Below are 23410 nucleotides of genomic sequence, written 5' to 3' on the forward strand. Positions count from 1 at the left end.
ACCCCACACTAGTGGGCTGCTGGGGTTCTGGAGCCACCTGGGTCTGTGACCCAGTGGCTGTAGAAAAAGGCTGCCCTGGCTCAAAGCAGAAGAGCCCTGGAGGCGGAGCCTAATAAAGAGTGTGTAAATAAAGGTCAGGTGTCATAAAGGGTGGGGCGGGGTTCAGTTGCTAAGGCATGCCCTCTAAGGGGCTGCCATAATTCATTAACTCATGCTCAGGGCATACTGTGTGTGCCCCAACAGCCTGAGTTACTGTATCCGGAAAATTCATTAGCTCATGCTCAGGGCATACTGCATGTGCCCCAGCAGCCTGAGTTACTGTATCCTGAAAACCCTGTCAATGACCCATTTGTGCCTGTGGGTCACATGGCTCCTCTTCAACTGGCAGCCTTTGTGGCTACCAGTCCAGGCGACTCAGCCCCTGGAGAGGGCCCAGGACCTGGTCCAGCTGACCTCCAGCCTCCCTTGGCTCTCTGAGCCCTGGTCTTCTCACTCCTCGAATGCCCCACCTGAATCACCTGACGCGCTCACACTCCCGGCAGACCCCGGCAGCTTTGATGACCTGCGGTCTTCTGCTCCCTCTCAGATGCTGGCCTCACCTCAAGAGTCCACTGTGAGTTTTGTTCCTTTTCTGGACATGGATTCAGCTCAAGGGCTGCCCCCAGAGTCAGAACAGCTTGCTGCTCCGTACCAGTATTTCAATAGGTTTCCTCGACAACAAAGGCTACCAGAGGCCATTCCCGTGCTAGACAGGGATCAGGATCAGCCCCTAGTTCTGCCTCCTCGACTGGAAGGAAAGGTTCACCAGTCATTTGAAGCACTCGTTCTGCCTCTAGACAGTCAGAGTTCACAAGGAAACAAGTTGATTGTTTCACCCCTGATCCCCAAGAAAGATCTAGCTCGGCTTAGACGACTTCCTAAGGTTGGTGTAGGAACTCCAGACAAAGTGGCCAAGCTTCAGGGTCAAAATCAAGTTTTGCCGGCTGACAATGTGGTCTATCCTGGTGGTTTTCCTACGGAATCCCAGGAGAACCCAGGGGAACCTGCACAGCCTTCTGAGCAGGCTGAACCATCTCAATTCCTGCTGGAGGGCCAGACTCCAAATCCAGAGACTCAGGAGCCCATCCAATCCTCCTCCCCACAGCAAGAAGAACAAGCTCTGCCTCCACAGCCCATTGAAACTGATGAGCCTGCTTCAACCCCGCAAGAGGTCCCAGTTCCAGAACTACAGCAGCCCGAGGAAGAAGCATCTCCATGGCAGCAGGAGGCCCCAGCTCAGAATCCATTTGCTACTGCAGAAGTAGTAGGTCAGGCATCAGTGCATCACCATCTTCACACTCCATCCTCACCTCAGGTTGTAGCTCTCCAAGCAAACTTCCCCAGCGTCACACTGAAACCTGCAGACACGGAACTGACAGAAGCCTCAGAGGCCGGTGAGGAAGTTCAATCTACTCCAAGCACGGAGCAGGCTCCAGCGCAGCCTCTGGAGCATCCTGAGGAAGTGGGACTCCCCTCAACCCAACAACAGGCCCCAGTGCAGACTCCAGAATTCCCTGGGAAGGTGGAATCTTGGACTCAAGAGGGTCTAGCTCAGACTTCAGAGCTCCCTGAGGAGACAGTTCCAACATTAGGTCCGGATCAAAATCAACCTCCACTATCACCCAGTGTTTCAAATCAACCTTTAGACCTGGCACTTACCATTACTACAGAACCTACTACAGAGGCTGAGCATCCTACAGAACTGAGCAAGACTACAGCTCCATCTCCAAACCTGACTCCAGTCACAACTCAACATTTGGACCTGGGACTTACCATAACTCCAGAAACCAGTAGTATGGTGACTGAACCCTCTACAGACAAGCAGGAGACCTCAAGTCAACCTCCCAAGGAGGGTGTAACCCAATCTCCAACACATCAAGAGGTGACAGTTCCAACACTGGGTCATAATCAAGCTCAATTTCCAACATTGCCTACTAATATCACAGTTCAGCCTTTGGACACAATGCTTACCATAAATGCAAAGCATACCAGGAAGGCTGAACATTCTACAGCCCTAAAGAGGACTAAAGTACCTCCCGTGCACCATGAGGAGGTACTTTCACAACCAGACCAGGTTCAGGTGCAGCATCCAACCCTGACAGAAGTCACAGTTCAACCTTTTGATGTAGAACTTACCCTAACTCCAGAATCCATTGTGGAGGGTGAACCACTTCCAACCACCCAGGAGACTTCAGGGCAGCGTCCAGGGCCACAAAATGAAGCAGTCTATCAGCCTCCAGTTTATTATGAGATGGTAGTTCCAAAACCAAGTCAAGATCAAATTCCGCATCCAATGTCACCCAGTGCCACAGCTGAACCTTCAAAGCTAGAGCCAACCATAACTCAGGTACCCACTACACAGGATGGACATTCTACAGCCTTGAAGCCTATATCTCCTCCTCCTTATCCAATGTACCCTGAGGTGACATTTTCACCTCCAGTCCAGATTCAGACTCAGCATACAAACCTGCCTCAAGTCACAGTTAAGCCTCGGGACCTGGAAATTACCCAAACTCCACAACGTACTACAGAGGTTAAACCTTCTACTACCACGCAAATGACCCTAACTCCTTCTACAGAGCCACTAAAGGAGCTCGTACCTCAATCCCCAGGGGACAATGAGATGAAAGTTCCAACAGCAGGTCAGCATCAAGCTCAGCACCCACTATCACCCAGTGTCATAGCTCAGCCTTCCAAAATGGAGCTTACCAGAACTCTGATACCCACTACAAAAGCTGGCCACTCTCCATCCCTGAAGACTACAGATCTACATCCAAGCCAGGTTCAGACTCAGCACTCAACCCTAACTGAAGTCACAGATCAGCCCCTGAATGCGGCTGCCACCATAAATGTATGTGAGCTCTGTTCCTGCAGAAATGAGACACTTTCATGCACTGGCCTCAGCCCAGTGCAGAAGCTTCACAAAGTTTCTGTACCAGAGCCCAACAGCTACAACGGCACCTTCAGCATATTGTAAGAATCTCCCTTCCTCATAGTTCCCTACAGCCTGCCTGTCTCAGCAGCTTTTCCTCAAGAGCATCCTGAGCCCTCCTCAAGTCCCCACCTTATGTTGACTGTGTGTGTGTGTGTGTGTAGTTTTTTTTTTTTTTTGACAGGCAGAATTAGACAGTGAAAGAAAGAGAGACTAAGAGAAAGGTCTTCCTTTTTCCATTGGTTCACCCCCCCAAGTGGCCACTTTGCTTGTGAGCTTTCGTTATCCTCCTTCTCTTCTTAGTCTTGTGTGCCTTCTTCAGTCTCGTGTGATTGCCCTTACTCCTTTGCCTGATTATTTATGTATTGACATTCACCATATTATTACCTCATTGCTTTACTCCCATTCTTAAACACAACACTCATCCCAACTTATTAGAGATGATACAACAGTTTTAAGGATAGATTCTGGAGCCAGGTTGCCTGGCTTTGAACACAGGTCTCTCAGTGATTAGCTTTGTGACTTTGGAAAAGTTATTTAGCTTGGATTCAATCTCCTCATCTGTAAAGCTGGCTTAAAGAATTGTGCGATGGACGTAACAGAAAATAGAAACGGGTGACTCCACAGTCTTTCCCTGGATGACAGTGAGAATGATGGTGGTCTGTAAGGCAGAAGCACAGCAGTCAGAAAGAAGAGCCCGTTTGCAGGAGATGTGTTCGGTGTTAGGCACTTTTTATTGGTGAGCATAAAGTAACCCGAGTGGACATATCCACCAGACAGGTGAGCAGACAGGTATCTGTTTTATTGCTGCTCCTGCTTCCAGGAAAATGTGTACCTAAAACAAATAGGTTCATTGTTGCTGAGGACTGAGGACAGAGTGAAAGGTAAGCACTCACAGCAATTCAGAGTTGAAGCTAAATATAAGTCATTTAACAGCTTCTTGTAAACATGTGTCGATTATGAGTACCTTCCCACTTTTGAAAAAGTGCAAAGAATGTAGGATAAAATGTGAAAGTATGAACCCCCACAAACCCTCATCATCCCCTGGTCCTCACTCTATCACCCATAACCCAGGCTGTGTGTCTTTCCTTCCAACCTCCTCTCACTTTTTTCCCTATGGAGGTAATGCTTGGCTCCTGGCTCAGTGATCGGCACTTTTACCCTATGCTGTATTCCAAAAGGCTTTCCCACATCAGCACATTAGTCCCTCTGATTTTAAATTGTCTGTATCCATTCCATACTTGGAAAGATTTCAGCAGAGGGTGCTTGGCCAAAGCACTGGTATTACCTGTCATAGGTTTTCATTATTCTTATTTGTGACAATACATTTTGCCCATTTTTTTCTTGAATTATTTATCCTTTTCTCACTGATTTATAGAAGTCACTTTAGACACCTGAGTTATTTTGGTGAAAATACTTAATATTCAAAGTGACTGTCTTTACTGTCAGAGATTGCACAGAGACGAAGTTAAGCTTCTGAGAGGATGCTTCATTGTTTGTCAGTGGCCCCACATTATTTGTTGAGTGAGCAAACCGGGAAGCAGAGAGCTATGGACCTTAAGAGCACTGGTATTTATTAGAAAGCTGATAATATTTCTGTATTTCAATACTCCCCCATGAGGGTGCCTCATTTTGTTCATTCTTTTCCAACCTATTTATGGATATGAACTGTGTTCCTTTACAGAAATTTCCAAGGAAACTCAATTTCTTTCATTGATGAAAATGTATGGAAAGCATACCATTGGGCTGAGACACTGTGAGTACACGCTCCCAAAACATGAATACAAAAAACTAACTGCATTGTAAGAGCTTTCTTGTTCTACTATTTTGAGGTCAGTATGTCAGAAAAAGTATTCCCCTCTCCATGTCACAATCAACATCTGTTGATTATAATTCTATGGTTGTTTTAACAAGGCATAGAATTTGAAATAAGAATCATTTATCAGTAATACTGATTATATTCTTAGTAGATAAAAAGTGATAGGGATAGTGAAGACCTTCATTGTGTCCTAACTCCCTACCTATGAGGGAATAATCACTGCTCTGAGTTTGGCATATATCCTTCCAAAAACTTACCTACAAACATATTTACATAGAGCATAATAGGTTTGTTGTGTGGTTTCTTTTTTTTTAACCTAAATAGTAACATCCCGCAACTTGGCTCTTTCACTTCATGGTTTCTCCTGGATTTCTTTCCCTTCTAGTACTCAGTCAGTTATCCTATTCATTTAACTCCTACATGAAATTCTATAGTATGGATGGCCATTTCACAGTTTACTTAATAATCCCGCTATTGATGGATTTTGGATTATGTCCACTTCTCATGTATTGCTTCAAGGAAAATCCTTGTGCACACTTGTGAACATGGACAAGCATTTTGCAAAATAGAAGTCTAGAAAGAAAATGGGGAGGCTAGTGCTGTGGCAGAGCGGGAAAAGCCTCCACCTGCCATGCCAGCATCCCATATGGGCACTGGTTTGAGCCCTGGCTGCTCCACTTCTGATCCAGATCTCTGATATGGCCTGGGAAAGCAGTGGAAGATTGCCCAAGTGCTTGGGCCCCTGCACCCATGTGGGAGACCTTGAAGAAGCTCCTGGCTCCTTGCTTTGAATCAGCACAGCTCCGGCAGTTGTGGCCAACTGGGGAGTGAGCCAGTGGACTGAAGATCTCTCTCTCTCTCTCTCTCTGCCTCTCCTTCTCTCTGTGTGTAACTTGACTTTCAAATAAATAAATAAATCTCAAAAAAAAATGAAAATAGATGGAGACTACAGAAATAGGAAATTTTAATCGCCCTCAGAAAAGCTGTGCACACTTACTTACACTCCAGCTAACAGAAAATAAGAACATTCATTTCCCTTCATCCTTTTTAAAAAGATGTATTTGTTTACTTGAAATATGAGAGTTGAGGGAAGGGGGAGATGGAGCGAGAGCAAATGAGAGAGTGAGAGAAAGAGAGAATCTTCAATCCACTGCTTTATCCCCAAATGCCCAAAACAGCCATGGCTGGGCCAGGCCAAAGCTAAGATCTAATACTTGATTCTGGGTCTCCCACAAGGATGGCGAGGAATCAAGCACTTGGACCATCATCTGCTGCCTCCTAGGTGCACTAGCAGGCATGTGGCTCAGAAGCAGAGGGCCCAAAACTTTAACCAAGCTCTCCAATATGGAATTTGCGCTTCTCAAGTGAGGGCTTAGCCTGCTATGCCCCAACACTGACTCTTCAAGCCTTCACCTTTTCACCTCGGGATGCTCTGTATTTTGCTAATGTGACAGGCAAATAAAAGGGTTCCCAGCTGAATTTGGATTTCTCTGATTACTCATAAATTTAAATGTCTTTATATACTTATTGAATATCTATGTTTCGTTGAGGTTTTGTCCACTGTCCATTTGTTGAATTATCTTTTCCTTACTGATTTTTGAAAGGAATCAGTTTAGACTCCCAATTTTGGGGGAAAATACTTAACATTAAAAGTAATTAACTAAAAATAAAAATCTATCATGTCACCTCAGACAGTGAACTAGAAATTTTGAAGTGCTGAGTGTAACATAATAATAATAATAATAAAAAGAATTAACTGACATTTTTCACAACAGTTTGCGGGTTATATCACTGGGACAACTTGTATAGACATCATAAATTATTTCTGAATACAAACAAGACATATAACAGACAAAGGAGAAGGGTTATGATCACTTTAAGATAAATTTTCCCAGGGCCTGTGCAGTGGTGCAGTGGTGCAGTGGGCTAAGCTGCTACTTGTGGCGCCGGATTCCTCTACGGGTACCAGTTCTAGTCCCAGCTGCTCCACTTTAAATCCAACTCTCTGCTATGGCCTGAGAATGCAGTAGAGGATGGCCCAAGCACTTAGGTCTGTGCACCCATGTAGGAGACCCCAAAGAGGCTCATGGATCCTGGCTCCTGGCTTCCAATTGGCCCAGCTACAGCCATTGCAGCCATTTGGGGAGTGAACCAGTGGATAGAAGACCTTTCTGTCTCTCCTCTCCATCTGTAATTATAACTCTCAAACAAATAAATAAAATCTTTTTTAAAAAAGATAAAAGTTTCCCCTTAGCCTACTATCTCATTTCTGATGGGAAAATGCTAGAATCAGGCAGTTGTGACTTTTAATTTATGATATTTCTTAAATACAATACACAGTTTATATTTATTTTGGTTATGCTTCGTTTGAAGATGTCCCAAACTTGTAAGAAAAATCAAAGTCAGGGCTGGCACTGTGGCATAGCAGGTAAAGCCACCACTCGCAGTGCCAGCATCCCATATGGGTGCCAATTTGAGTCTCAGCTGCTCCACTTCTGATCCAGCTCTTTGCTATGGCCTGGGAAAGTAGTGGAAGATGGCCCAAGTCCTTGGGCCCCTGCACCCACATATGGGAAGACCTGGAGGAAGCTCCTGGCTCCTCATTAGCACAGCTCCGGCCATTGTGGCCAATTTTGGAGTGAACCAGCGGATGGACGACCTACCTCTCCCCTCTCCCCTCTCCCCTCTCCCCTTTCCCCTGTCCTCTCTCCTTTCTCCCTTCTCCCCTCTCCTTCTCTCTGTGTGTAACTCTTTCAAATAAATAAATAAATCTTTAGAAAAAGAAAAAATCAAAGTCATCTGACACAAAACTAAATAACACTAGTTTCCTCTGAAGAGTGAAGAAGGGAGTTGGAAAGGCTAAGGGATAAAGGGAAGGGGAAGAAAATTTAATTTTTATTTGAGAGGCAAAGGCAGCATGCTATAATACACTGTTCACTCCCCAGATGCCTGTAGTGGTGAGACTGGGTCAGTCAAACTCAGGAACCTCAAACTCAGTCTTGTTCTCCTATATGGATGGCAGGGATTTAAATACTCAGCCATCATTACTGCCTCCCAGGTCAACCTTAACTTGTAGCCCTGGCATACCTCAAACATGGGGCTTTGGTACTAGAGTTTGGGGGAAAAACAGAAGGAAATGGCAGTTTTGCCAATCTTGGTGCCTCCCAGTGTTAGGTTCTAACAGGGACATTGTGACCCACAGAGCAGACATTACATTTATGATTTGGTGGGAAGGATGGGTAGGTGTATAGAGATGGACAAAAAAGGGAGAGTGGGAAAAATGGTTTAAATTAAAATACAACAGACATCACCACCCTAAAAGTAAATTAAAATCAGGATATTTAAACAGCACCATTATCCTCTACATACGGAGTTATTCCTATGAAGCACACAGCTGCAGTTAGTTGTCATTTTGATTCAGAAGTACCTCTTTCATTTTCCAGAATCCTCAGTGAAAATAACTTGACTGAATTACATAAGGACTCATTTGAAGGCCTGCTATCGCTCCAACACTTGTAAGTCATTTAATCATATTTATTTATGAGATTTTAGTTATATTATCTAGGAAATAAATATGGGTCCCAGCTAGATAATCCCTAAGGTTTCTTCTGGAAGTCTACACTGTAGGGTCTCATATCTCTAATGTGGAATACCTATTATGTGCTTTGTGTTTTAAAATTATATAAACAAGAAGCAGAAAAAACTTCACTTTTAGAGGAAAGTGGTAATATCTGATTAGTTACTGATAACCATATGGACCCTGTTTTATAAATATTCATATACTGATTGATTATATTTGTGTTTAATTTACAAGCAATGGATGAAATAGGATCCAAGGTCTGTCTTCATACAGGTCCTAAGTTAAGAATGAGTTTTACATTTATAAAGGACTGTAAAGAAAAACAAAGAAACAAGAAAATGCAACAGAGACAATATGTGGCCCACCAAGTCTCAAACATTTATCATCTGGCCTTTACAAACAAGGTTTGAACAAGTTGGCTTAATACAACAAAGGGAAGAAAACAGAAACCAACAACATTAATTTGAATGCCATCAACTGAAAGTTGTTAAATGATCTAATCTTGAATAAGTTAATCTTTAGCCATTAAGTGACTTGCTAAACAGGTAAATTATATAAACAATATTATCAAGAATACTAAGCTACCAAGGGAACAGATTTGGCATTCATGATTTCAATTAAGGAACTATTATACCCATGCTGGAAATAGATAATTAAAACAATGGCTACATAGTATTGGGAAGTGTACATCATTAATCCTTATTGGGCTAATTACTGGGCCTCTTTAGCAAATAGATTCTTGTCTCAAAAGTACAAGGCTTAAGGAACATAGCATGTGATACTGAAAACATTTCTTTGAATGATCAGAACTTCTAGGCCAAAGAGGACAACCACATCTGCATGGTTCCTCTGAGCACCTTTGCCATCTGGGCTCTGGAACCTTGCAAACATGTTTGGAGAAAAACAAATGAGACTACTGCCGGTAGAATAGGCCCTTCATGGTTTCTGCTGGAAAATCCCTTGTAGCCTAATTAGTTTATGCTAGCATATGTATTCACATCACTTTCAAAATGCCAATCAATTGTTTAAAGCTGAAAGAGAAAGCCAAACACTTTGTCTAGTACTGGAGACACATAAATGAGTAAGACAGGATCCACCTTCCCAGGAGCTCACAATCTTGCAGGGGAAACAAATACACAAGCTCAAACCAAGACCCAACAAGCGCTATGTAGCTGACAGAATGCTGCGGAGGGGCCAGGGAATAATAAAACCACATTGCTTTTTAAAAATTCACTTTTCCTTCTTCTACCTACTCAACCATTCATTTATTTCAGAAACACCTGAGTTTATTTCCATGAGTCAGTTTGAAACATAGTGGGCAATGTAGATGAGCAAGGCCAAATCCATGCTTTCAAGAAGTTTATGTTCTGGGGAAATGGAAGGCACAAGTAACGATATGAAAAGAAATGGATATAGAGTCCAGACGAAGGAGAAGAGACTTTGGGCTGGGTCAGGGATGATGTTACTGGGAGCAACGCCAGTTGAACAGGACTTCCAAGGGGGCAGTGTGCATCATCAAGCAGACATCTTGGAGAGAATATCGTGGGAGAAAGGGAAAACATGGGAGCTTCTGAGGAATGCCATGGGTATCCATAGGGAAGCAGGGAAAGCTGGAGACTGAAGCCATGTCTTCCAGGCCTTTGAATGCTGAGCAAGAGTCACCATGGGGAACCATGCTGTCACAGCAGTGCTCTAAAACAGACTTGAGCTTGCATCAGTTCCCTGGGGCTCTGAACCCTACCCCACAGTTACTGCCTGAGTCAGTCTAGAACAGGGCTGAGAATCTGCATTTCATAAGCACCTAGGTGATGCTGGAATTGGAGAGTCACTTAGGGCAAGTCCCACTGGTGACTGTGGGTGGGACAGGTGAGAGAAGGAGATTCTAGAGATTGAGCCACCAACAGATGAGTTGCAGGTGAAAAGTGAGGGTCAAATTGTAATCAGTGGAAGTTAGAGAGTCCTCTACCACCAAGAGTATTTTCAAGTGAGAATCCAGTGTCGTGCTGTTTTCTGACATTTCTATCATGGCTTTCATGGAATATCAAGCAACAGGCAACAAATAAATTTCCTCTAGTATGACAGAAAGTGTAATTCTGAATCAGTTCAAAATCATGAATTAATTAGAGCACCAATTTCCTTTCCAATGGTTTGAAAGGGCATCTTTTTTTCTGGTATTGAATGAAGTTAGAAAAATAGGACTAAACCAGGAAAGGTGTGAAAATGTGAGTGTTCTTTTGAATACTAGACATTAAAAATGGAGATGACAGCTTTGCTCCTTGTTTCAAATGGATGAAGACTATGAAAGTTCATCTAATCAATTCTCCCTCTCTCAGGGAAGTTTACCACCACAATCTATCAAGATCTATAGTTGTGTATGTCATTTATGAAGGTTCTAACAGTGAGACTATTAGGAGAGGTTATAAGAAGGGTTAATATCTCCAGAAGGTCAAATACAAGTCCAAAGCTTTACAGTTTAGGTAAAAACTGAATATCAGACATTATCAAATGCAAATTTTATTACCCCACTGACTACATAGGTAATAGCTAACCAAGGCAATGTTTTCCTTTCCTAGAGATTTATCCTGCAATAAAATAGAGTTTATCGAAAGACGTGCATTTGAGTCACTCCCTTTTCTGCAGTCTGTGTAAGTTACAATCTCATCACAATTGGAATTTTAATAAATCTTCACTGTTCACCTTGAAATAGGGTTAAGCTTCTACTTTACATTTGTAGTAGAAGGTTACTAAAATTCTGTGACAGGTCCTTTCCCTCTCTAGCAGAGATGCTATCAGATACAAAGGTCAGAGTGAATCCCACAGAGCAGTGCTTCTCAGCCAACAGGAGTTTGCATTTAGGTAACATTTTACAGCCCTGCACGTGCTGCTGGCACCCAGTGGGCCAAGGCCAGCCTGCTGTTAAGCCACCTACTATGGACAGCACAAACCTCCACTAGAAAAGCATTATCGAATCCAAAATGTCAATAGCATTCAAGTTGTGAAACTGTTCCAGAGAAATAAAGATCACGCAGTACAAGTATGTCGTGTGTAATATGAAAATGATACGATGAAATTTATTGTAAATGTCCAAGTATAATTCAGAACCAAATCTTCCAGTACCTGTAAATTCTTTAGTGTGTAGATAAAATGTGGAAGTATTGTTTCATCTATAAAAATTAGAATCCCTCCTGAGAGAAGAGTATTCTTAAAATATATCTTTTTTCTTATTCATTCTCTTTGATTGTGTCTTTTATTGTAGAAATCTTGGTTGCAATTTACTGACAGAACTGAGCTTTGGGACATTTCAGGCGTGGCATGGAATGCAGTTTTTGCACAGTGTGTAAGTGAAATAGATGATGAACACATATTTTAAAACCATTTATGTGTAAAAATTGTATATAGTTATGGTTATCTGGGTATTAAGCCCTGTATATAAACTCTGCAAAGGAGGTCTTAATTTCCATTTTTTTTTTCAAAAATCTAACACCAAGTACTCTGGGAGAAAAACATTCTTGTGCTTTCTCAGGGTAACCTGCTTTTAAGTCATAATGCAAAAATAATTCCTGGGACCCAGCCAAAGGGCACATCTCTCCCCATCACCCAGATCATGAGCTTTTTCCAAAATGTATTTAGCTCTCGATTTATAAATTATCTGTGGATACTAAGAACCTTTGAAATAGGAAGAAGTGGTGTATATGTTAAACTGTAGGCATGGAAAGCCAAGATATCATGGAAAAGAAAAAAAGAAGAAGACCTAAATGAAAGATCTCTGCGAGTGAGATCCCAGTGGAAAGAACGGGGCCATCAAAGAAGGAGGTACCTTTCTCTGAAGGGAGGAAAGAACTTCCTCTTTGACTATGACCCTATTGGAATAAGATCAAAGTCAGCGAACTCTAAAGGCTTCTATAGCCTTGGCAACTCATGACTAGAGCCTAGGGAGATTACTGACGCCATAAACAAGAGTGTCAAATTGTTAAGTCAGCAACAGGAGTCACTGTGTACTTACATCTCATGTGGGATCTGTCCTTAATGTGTTGTCTAATGTGCAGTGATGCTATAACTAGTACTGAAACAGTATTTTTACTCTTTGTGTTTCTGTGTGGGTACAAACTGATGAAATCTTACTAAGTATATGCAGAATCGATATTCTGTATATAAAGATAATTGGAAATGAAAAAAAAACCCTGGTGTTAAATTGGAAATGGCATAGAAAATTAATTAATTTTTAAAAAAATATTATGTAGGATCTCTGTCTTTAATGTGCTGTACACTCTTATTTAATGCTATAACTAGTACTCCAACAGTATTTTTTTCACTTTGTGTTGCTATATGGGGGCAAACTGTTGAAATCTTTACTTAATATATACTAAACTGATCTTCTGCATATAAAGAGAATTGAAAATGAATCTTGATGTGAATGGAAGGGGAGAGGGAGCGGGAAAGGGGAGGGTTGCGGGTGGGAGGGAAGTTATGGGAGGGGGGAAGCCATTGTAATCCATAAGCTGTACTTTGAAAATTTATATTCATTAAATAAAAGTTTAATAAATGAAAAAAGACAATAAATAATAAATGTTGGAAAGGAAAAAAAACTGTAGTGTAAAAAAAATAAGAAAATACACTGCTCTAGCCTAATCCCACATGTTCTGTCCTGACTAAACTGCAACAGAAAGTGAGTTTTATTCCCTTTCAGCTCTATAATTCTGTGATGTTCAATGGCCTGAGGGAATTATAGATTCAAGATAAAGATTCTCCACTAAACCTGACATTGAAAGACTATCCACCTGTTCTGTGGTTCAGAATCCCTGTCAAACACAATTCATTTTGGTTATGATGGAAGGTTTTAGGATGTGTTGGGGATGGACCAACAGTGCCTGCAGATATTTAGGAAGAACACTGAGAGTCTGTTTTTCCTTCACCCACACACCGGGGAGCTGGTTCCTGGAGCCCCCACACCAAGTGGTTTTGGTAGCATCAGTAAAAATGGCCTCAACATATATCTTTCCATTAGAGTCCCTCCTAAGGGGCCGAGTTCCACTACAGTTTTCTGTAGACAACATAGGGAGAAAATCTGTGGAATCACAGTGGATGAAAAGTAATGAATTCATTTAATAATATTCACTGAGTGCCAGGTCCACCAAGTGCCAGGTGCTGTATTAAGTGCTGAGGGTACAAATTGGAATGGGACAGAAGTTTTGCCTCCAAGAGACTTTCATGCCAGCAGCAGGAAGTTGGACATTGATGGGAAAATGAGTGACAGCCATGCTAGCATCTGCACAGCAAGGCCAGAGAGGAGCTGAAACAGTAGGAGCACAGAGTTAGGGATGGTGCACAGTGGACGAGGCACCTGTTCATTTATCTCAAGATTCTGTGTCCATCTTAAGCAAAAGAAAAAAAGCATTTGCTTCATGGTGATGCAAAACCCAGAGCTAGCTGGTATTGGAAACAAATTCTCTTATCATACAATCTGAACATATCTAACTCGTGGTTACTTCAAAAATGGGCATAATGGCTGTAATACACCAAGTGTGTGTTGAGAGCTGGTCTCCTTTATTTGGGGACATATTCTTTTATTAGACAAAGCTAATCTGCTTCAAGGAAACTTTTGCTATCCTGAGATGAAAGCCTACTGCCTCTCTTCTCAAAGGCCCATTGCTCCAGGAAGACACCAGTAATCTTGTGCCCAAAGACTAGGGTTTTTAAAGTGAAAACAATCCTGTTCACTGCATTACAGAGTCCAGAAAAGAGTTCCAGCAGAGCTGGATTCATCATGAACTGCAGCCTAAGCTTCAAGGCTTTACGCTTGCACGTGCTCCTTCCAAGGTCCTGGGAGGGGCTGGAGCAATTTTTATATTCATAATTTTGCATGTTTCATTATAAGGGATTCCCCAAATTAGGTAAGGCTCAGGCTCAGCAAAATTTGCATTCACCCTTAGTTTGCACGTACTACATGCAGTCCAGTAAATAGTCTTCTGAATGAAGCCTCTGTGTAAAAACAGCAGTGTGGTAGGATCAGTCTATTGTGAATATGAAATCCACCTCAAAGACATGCCAAGAGCTTACCAGTGACATAACACTCTTTGAATAGTAATACTCATCAATCTTTCAGCTGAAAACAGAAATGAAATATATTATGGAAAATCAGCAGTAATTGATAATTCTAAACATTAAGTATACTTTATTTCTTCTGCTTCATTCATGTACATTAAGTCTTAAACCAATGGCTTCTTTCTAAAAATTGTTTTAGGCACTTCATTGTTTCTCACAATACAAGTTTCATAGTTTAGTAATGGAAGAACTCTAGGGTGTAGAGAGCTGCAGCCTTATCCAGACAGAGCACATCCACATGCTCACTCGTCTGTTACTCACAAGCACTGTGGGTAACTAGGAGGAGAGTCCAGGCTTTCTCCCTCCTCGGGTATTCGCCCCACTGTTGACACGGTAGGTGAGCCGGGTGTGGTCGTACACTGAAGGTCAGCCATGGGCATCGCTTCCTTCAGGCAAGCTGTGGATGCACCTGCATTTGCACACTGCTGGCACGGTCATCCCTCTGTGGTGTGTCCTGGAATCCAAACAGCATCTCCCCAAACTCAGAGAGAGGCATAAACCTTACAGATGAAGAGAACAGGTCTGCTCTTTGGGGTGTTTTGTAAGGGTTCGCAAGTTTTCACATTGTCACTTCCTGCAACTATTACACTTTTCTTCTCATAGTCTTTTCGTCTGCACCACATTCTCATCTGTGTAACAAGAGGTCTTCTTTTCTCTTAAGGTAATTCTTCCTCTGCCCCATACACTTCTCTTAAAGTATTCTCTTCATTGGCTTTAGTTTTTTTTTTCTTTTACTTTTTTCTTTAAGATTCATTCATTTATTTGAAAGTCAGAGGCAAGACTGGTGCTGTGGCACAGCAGGTTAATGACTTGGCCTGAAGTGCCAGTATCCCATATGGGTGCTGGTCTGAGACCTGGATGCTCCACTTCCCATCCAGCTCCCTGTATGGCCTGGGAAAGCAGTGGAAGATGGCCCAAGTCCTTGGGCCCCTGCACCTCTCTCCCTCTCTCTACCTATTCTCTCTCTGTGTAACTCTGACCTTCAAATAAATAAATCAAGGAAGGAAAGAAGGAAGGAAGGAAGGAAGGCATTACAGAGAGGTGATAAGGGGGGTCTTCCATCCACTGGTTTACTCCCCAAATGGCCAGAATAACTGGAGCTGAGCTAGCTGATCCAAAGCCAGGAGCCAGGAGCTTATTCCAGGTCTCCCACATGGGTGCAGGGGCCCAAGGACTTGGGCCATCTTCCACTGATTTTCCAGGCCATAGCAGAGAGCTGGATCAGAAGTGGAGGAATGGGGACTCAAACCAACATCCCATATGGGATGCTGGCACTGCAGGCGGTACATTTACCTGCTACACCACAGCGCTGGCCCCCACCATATACATCTTTAATTCCTCCTTTTATTAGGTTATTACATTTTAGGCACTATACTAAGTACTTACACAAGTGAGATAACATGAAGACCGCACAACAGTGCTTGGAAAATGGTACATGATTATACAGGTGCTTCCATCTTCCCAACAACTCTTGCCATTTAGAAATGATAACCCCTATTGTGTGGGTGAGGGAGGTTAAACTGAGTAACTTGGTTACTTAGTTCATGCTGTTAATAAGTGATACAACTACTTAGGAACTTTGTGAGAAATTGTCTGTGCAGCTCTTTGTTCCCTGGTGAACAAGAGCTGAAGGAGGGCAACTTCGCCTTTTTGTGCATTGTATCTTTTTTTTAAAAGATTTATTTATTTATTTGAAAGTCATAGTTACACACGGAGTGAAGGAGAGGCAGATAGAGAGAGAGAGAGAGAGAGAGACCTTCCATCTGATGGTTCACTCCCTAGCTGGCCACAATGGTGGGAGGCATGCTGATCTGAAGCCAGGAGCCAGGAGATACTTCCGGATCTCCCACACAGATGCAGGGGCCCAAGGACTTGGGCCACCTTCTACTGCTTTCCCAGGACATAGTAGAGAGCTGGATCAGAAGTAGAGCATCCAGGACTTGAACCGGTACCCATATGAGATGCTGGCACTGCAGGCAGTGGCTTCCCACTATGCCACAGCATTGGCACTGTGCATTGTATCTTGAAGTTGACTTCTGCAATGAACAGGGCTCTCAGAGCAGAGAGTTCCATCTCCCTCTGGAATTCCACATTTTCAGTGTTCAAGGCCATGCCGCCTCTCGGCTTTCCTAGGTCTCCAGTCCTCGCTCTTGAACTTAACCCTTACATCGCCTGGTGAGGTAAATGCCACAAAGAAAGACTCAGAGATTTCCTTACCCAGTCACTTGCTGCTTCATTGTAGGGCCCTTGCTTCTTCCCTTGTTCCTCACACAGAGTCTTCTTCAAGACTCTTCTATTCTCAGAACTTTGATTAAAATTCAAGCAATTTCAGACTCCTCAGACTTTGCTCCTGAGAAAGGTTTATGTGATGGAGTCAGAGGTCTTCTACTGAGAAGCTTCACAGCTCATGGGGTAAAGGAAAAGGAGTCTATGTCCTCAGGCACGACAGACACCCTGGACCAAGGACAAGGCCACTCTGCTTATTTCCTCTGCCTCCTTTCTCTGAGAAGCAAGGATTCCCTGCATACCTTGGGATTCTAGCATACAGACTGTGTTTTCACGGCCCCATCTGTACATTCTTCAGTTAAAGCTGTGAGGATTTCAGCATATCCAGGTCAGAAGTTCTTCTGTTTCCTCAGTTAATACAAAAGAAATGTAGCCCATCTGCTGGGTCTGTGTAAACGAGTTTAGAGGAGAAATTGGCAGTAAAGAGATGTTCTACTTACTTTGTGAGCCAGTTTACTCTGTCCCATTGTTCTACATCAAAAAGCTAAAGCAAAAATATGTTTTCTATTCTAATAAGGTAAATTTTACATGATCATTTAGAACAAATATTTCTTACACTTGGACTCTGATTTGCAGGGGCTATAAAAAAGCTGCCACATTTTACTCCCACAAGCATATCAAAAAGACAATGGAGTAAGATTCAATAGACCATCAATTATAAAGTGAAGGAACTGGGCCAGAAATGGTGGAATCCATATGAACCTCAAAACATAATGTGGCTGGTGCCGTGGAACAATAGATTAATCCTCTGCCTGTGGCGCTGGTACCCCTGGTTCTAGTCCCATTTGGGGTGCCAGATTCTGTCCCGGTTGCTCCTCTTCCAATCCAGCTCTCTGCAGTGGCCTGGGAGTGCAGTGGAGGATGGCGCAGGTCCTTGGGCCCTGCACCTGCATGGGAGACCAGGAGGAAGCACCTGGCTCCTGGCTTCGGATCGGCACAACGTGTCCACCATAGGGGCCACTTGGGGGGTGAACCAATGGAAGGAACCTTTCTCTCTGTCTCTCTCTAACTCTGCCTGTCAAAAAAAAAAAACATAATGGTCCATGGTAAAGAGCATCTGTAGAGTCCACCTAGAGCTGTTGAGACAGTTCCTGCTCAGTCTCTCCACTGCCCATGCATAACCCTAATGAAGAAATGAATGCTCTGCAATGGGAGGAAGAGGTAGGAGAGTAGAGAGTGGCCTTGTAGTGTGACTTCACTGGAGACAAATGCAAGGCCCCTATGTCAACTGCAGAAGGGCTGCCTCATTAAAAGGAAAGGCTGAGCCATTTGGTACAAGGCCATGGGTGCTGCTAAGGAAGAGTGAAGCAGTGGAGAACAACAAACATGGCCAAATAGTCTGGGCTACTTAATGCTCTACCATCATTCTTCACAGCTTGGGGAAAGGGTGCCAAGGGGAGATGCAGAGGCCAAGGAGCCTTCTTGCACAAGGCTCCCTCGTGATCTCACAGAATAAAGAACAAAACAGAAGATAGTCAAAATCCAGTCTGAGAAACCTTGCTTTGCCAATCACGTGATACATTTTTCATCTAGCATCCTTACTGAATATTAAATAATTGAGTTGAACAAGTTCATAATACTAAAAATATCTGGGAGAACACAGTTGAATGGGGGAGATCACTGGCAAGACAATACATGGCTCTTGAACTCACCACTGACCCTGAACTTGATCACAGAAGAATCAGATGTTTCATTCTTTTCCCAGATAGCAGCATGTCTGGTTTTCTGGCACCTGTGCTTTATCTATTACAATATGGTTCTGTTTCAAAACTGAAATAGAATCCACTTATCATAAAATGCATACAATCCAGTGGTGTCCAGTATAGTCATTCACAAGGCTCTACAATAATCTCCATTATCTGATTCTGTCACCAGAGAGAAGTCATGTGGGGTTCTTGTCTTCATGCAAGAAAGAATTCAGGCGTGAGAGAGCAAAGTAGCAAGGTTTCACTGGGGACAGGGCATCTGTCAGAATGGAAGGGACAGAGAGAGTGTGCCCAGTCACTCGGACCAGGGGAAAGCAAGGTGGTGTGTTTGAGCAGAGAGAATACACCTGGCAGGCCAGGCGGGCAGCTCAGTGGAGAGCAGAGAGCTGAGCGTGCAGTCTTTGTCTAGACTGGGGCTTATAAGGAAAATGGGGTCCAGGTTTTTCCTTCCCCTCCTCCTTCTCCTCCCCTAGGACAAATGGTTTATTAAATGTTAATCAGGAAATGCCTCCCCAGGTTTGCTGGACAGAGGGGCTTGCCCCTCGGGTGCCTGTCTGATGTTTATCAGGCCAGATGCTAAGGAGAGAGCATTCCCATGGCGGAAGGGCTGGGACCATCTGGAAGATCATCAGGGTCTGGGCAGGACTTTGAAGTGAGGATGCTGGGTTCCTGCAGATGCCGGCTTCCTCAGATCCTTCTCTCTCTCTCTCTCTCTCTCTCGCTCTCTCTCGCTCTCTCTCACTCTCACACACACACAAAGAGAGAGAGAGAGAGAGAGAGAGAGAGAGGCTAATTTCTAGCTTCCTACCTAACAATTTCAGAACATTTTTATCACCCCAGAAAGAAACACTGTGCCAGTTAGAAATCACTCCCCAGTTTTCTTCCCCATTCCTGGCCTAGGAAACCATTAATTTGCTTCCTGTCCCTATGGGTTTGCCTATTCTGAACATTTTATACAAATGCATCATACAGTATTGCAGCCTTTTGCATCTGACTTCACATGATATAGATCTATTCAGATTTGTTAATTTGAAGTCAGGTTCAGCAGTTTGTATCCTAAGAACGTGTCCATTCCATCCATGTTTCCTAATTCACTGGCATATAGTCCTCAGTTTTCCTTTTATCTTTTTGATGTCTATAAAGTCAATAGTAATGTCCCCGTTCATTCCTGATTTTAATAATTTTATTGGTCAGTCTAACTTAAGTGTGTTGATCTTTTCAATAAGCCAATTTTTATTATATTGACTTTTCTCTATTGTTTTTCTATATTTCCGCTCTGAACCTTATTCCATTCATTTTTGCTTTGCTTGTTTATTTGGGAGGAAGTTTGGGTACAGACATGAGACTTATAAACATTTGAATTTACATATATAAACTTCCCTCTGAGCACTGCTCCAGCTGCATCATGTAAGTATTGAAATCTTCTGTGTTCACTTTCATTCCTACCAAAATAGTTTCTGGTTTCCTTTGTGATTTCTTCTTTGAACCACCGGTTATTCATGGGTGCTGATTTCCACTTATATGTGAACTTCCCAGATGTTTTTCTGCTTAGATTTCTAATTTCTAATTTCATTCTACTTTAGTTGAAAACATACTCTGTATGATTTCAGTGCTTTTAAATGTATTGAGATAGGTCTTGTGATGTAACATATGATCTTCCTAGAGAATGTTCTGTTTACACTAGAAGAGAATACATCTTTAGCATTTTTATGCTGATATTGCTGGGAATTGCTCTGTAGAAGTCTGGTACATCTAGATGGTTTATATTCATTCAAGTTTTCTTTTTTAAAAATATTTTATTTATTTATTTGAGGGAGTACAGAGCGAGGGAGAAACAGAGAGAAAGGTCTTCCACCCACCGGTTCACTACCCAAATAGCCACAACAGCCAGAGCTGAACCCATCCAAAGCCAGGAATCAGAAGCTTCCTCTGGGTCTTCCCACACAGGTACAGGGGCTTGCTTTCCCAGGCCATAGCAGAGAGCTGGATGGGAAAAGGAACGGCCGGGACACAAACCAGCACCCATCTGGGGTGCCGCTGCCACAGCTCCCAGCCCACTCCCTAAATGCCTGTACTGGCCAGGGTTGGATTAGGCAAAAGCCAGGAGCTGGCAACTCAGTCCATGTCTACCCAACATGGGCAACTGGAAACTAACCACTTCAGCCACCACTTGCTGCCTCCCAAGGTCCACACTTGCAGGAAGCTGTAATTAGGAGCAAAGCTCAGACTCCTTTGCAAACACTCTAATACAGGATGCAGGCAACCCAAACAGTGGTTGAACCACTAGACCAAATGGCCATCCCCCTTTTTTCTACAATATATTCAAGTTATTTCCTTAGTGGTTGTCCTAGAAATTATAATTAACATATTAGTTTTACATTTTTCTTCAGATTACTATCAAAATAACTTCAATAGCATACAGAAACTTTGCTTTTCTAAAGCTCCATTCTTCCCCTACCTTTATACTGCTATCTAATTTAATAACTGTAAATTTACAAAGTTCAACTTTTGCATTGTTTTGGCTTTCCCCCTCCCCAACCTCCCTCCCTCCCACAGCCATCCCATCTTCCACTCCCTCTCCCATCCCGCTCTTCATCAAGTTTCATTTTCAATTATCTCTATATACAGAAGATCAACTTAGTATATACTAAGCAAAGATCTCAACAGACTGCACCCACACAACCACACAAGATATAGAGTACTGCTCGACTAGTAGTTTTATCGTTAACTCTCATAGTACAACACATTAAGGACAGAGATCCTGCATGGGGAGCATGTGCACAGTGACTCCCATTGTTGATTTAACAACTGACACTCTTATTTATGACGTCAGTAATCACCCGAGGCTCTTGCCATGAGCTGTCAAGGCTATAGAAGCCTCTTGAGATCACCAGCTCTGAACTTACTTAGTCAAGGCCATATCACAGTGGAGGTTCCTTCCTCCCTTCAGCGAAAGGTGCCTCCTTCTTTGATGGCCCATTCTTTCTGCTGGGATCTTGCTCACCCAGATCTTTCATTCAGGTCATTTTCGCCACAGTGTCTTGGCTTTCCATGCCTGTGAGACTCTCATGGGCCTTTTAGCCAGATCTGAATGCCCCAAGGGTTGATTCTGAGGCTAGAGTGCTGTTTAGGGCATTTGCTATTCTATGAGTCTGCTGTGTGTCCTGCTTCCCCCACCAGATCACTCTCCCTTTGAATTTTATCCTTCATTATTTGCAGACACTGGTCTTTTTTTGTGAAATCTCTTCGATACTTACCCTATCTTTTTGATCAATTATGTACTTAAACTTATCACTTTAACAAGTGAGATGGCATTGGTACATGCCTCCTTGATAAGACTGAATTGGAATCCCCTGGCACATTTCTAGCTCTACCATTGGAGGTAAGTCCGAGTGAGCATGTGCCGACCTGTACATCTCCTCCCTCTCTTATTCCCACTCTTATATTTAACAGAGATCACTTTTCTGTTCATTTTGAATGCCTAAGAATAATTGTGTATTAATTACAGAGTTCAACCATATACTGCTTTTAACAATAAAGTTTGAGAATGTGGAATTAAAACATATTAGAAGTCCATGCATTTGAGGAGTCTTCAAAAGTTTACAGAAATGTGTATTACGGAAAAACTATGCAATTCTTGGTTGATATTTCTTCCCTGCAGCACACTGAATGTGCCATCTCACTGCCTTGGGGCCTCTATTGTTTCTGATGAAACATCAGCTATTAATCTTATTGACGATACCTAGTAGATGATGTTATTTTCTCTTGCTGCTTTCAAGATGTTCTGTGTTTGGCTTCTAATAGTTTTATTATGATATGTCTATATGTGAAATTCTTTCAGTTTATCCTACTTAAGAATTCCTTGAACTTCTTGCATATATAGATCCATAATTTTATTAAGTTTAGGAAGTTTGAGGCCACCATTTTTTTTTTTTGACAGGCAGAGTTAGACAATGAGAGAGAGAGACAGAGAGAAAGGTCTTTCTTTAACGTTGGTTCACCCTCTAATGGCCGCTGTGACCGGCGTGCTGTGGCTGGAGCACGACGCTGATCTGAAGCCAGGAGCCAGGTGCTTCTCCTGGTCTCCCATGCGGGTGCAGGGCCCAAGGACTTGGGCCATCCTCCACTGCTCTCCTGGGCCACAGCAGAGAGCTGGACTGGAAGAGTGGCAACCAGGACAGAATCCAGCACCCCGACTGGGACTAGAACCCAGGATGCCAGCGCCGCAGGTGGAGGATTAGCCTATTGAGCTGCAGCGCCGGCCTAGGCCACCATTTCTTCAAATATTCTTTCTCCTGTTTTCTCCTTCTGAAATTAGTAAGCTTGATGGTGTCCTACGCTCTAGGATTCCATCTGTCTTTCTTCTTTCTTCCTTCTTTCTGTTCCTTCAACTCAACAATCTCAATTTGTTATCAAGTTCCTGATTCTTTCTTCTGCTTAGTCAGATCTGCCACTGACACTCACTGGTGAATTTTCCATATTAATTACTATGTTTTTCAACTCCTCAATTTCTATTTGGCTCCTTTTTATAATTTCTGTGGTTTTTTTATTTAAAAAGCATACAAAGATGGTGATCTTCCACCCACTGTTATACTCCCCAACTATCTCCATCATGTGGGGCTGGGGCAGGCTGAAACAGGAAATGGGGAACTCAGTCCAAGTCTCCTATGTGGGTGGCATTACCGGCTTCCTCCAATACTCTGCATTAGCAGGAAGCTGAAGTTGTGAGTGGAATCAGAACTTGAACCCGGGCACTCTGCTATGGGAGCAGATGTCCCAAGCAGCATCTTGACTGCTGCACCAATCAGCTGTTCCTCTTTTTTAAGTAATTTCCATATTTAATATGGTCTATTTGATGAGGCATTGTTTTCATTAGTTCTTTACTAAACAAAACTAAATGGTTTCCTTTCTATTTTTCTCAACCAGGGTGTCCTCATCATCACTTC

General features: G+C 42.9%; 1 protein-coding gene across 1 annotated transcript in view; it reads left to right on the forward strand.

Moving 5' to 3' along the window:
• Positions 1 to 295: 295 nt before the first annotated feature.
• LOC133746899 (leucine-rich repeat-containing protein 37A3-like) overlaps positions 296 to 23410 on the forward strand; it is a 40600-nt gene continuing 17485 nt past the window's right edge. The window contains exons 1-5 of the mRNA XM_062175136.1: positions 296 to 3012; positions 4656 to 4727; positions 8234 to 8305; positions 10944 to 11015; positions 11627 to 11707. Of these exons, the coding sequence (XP_062031120.1) occupies positions 296 to 3012; positions 4656 to 4727; positions 8234 to 8305; positions 10944 to 11015; positions 11627 to 11707 (3014 nt within the window). The remainder of the gene's footprint in view (positions 3013 to 4655; positions 4728 to 8233; positions 8306 to 10943; positions 11016 to 11626; positions 11708 to 23410) is intronic.

Source organism: Lepus europaeus, chromosome 18 (genome assembly GCF_033115175.1).
Source record: "Lepus europaeus isolate LE1 chromosome 18, mLepTim1.pri, whole genome shotgun sequence".
In the NCBI taxonomy this organism is placed as follows: domain Eukaryota; kingdom Metazoa; phylum Chordata; class Mammalia; order Lagomorpha; family Leporidae; genus Lepus; species Lepus europaeus.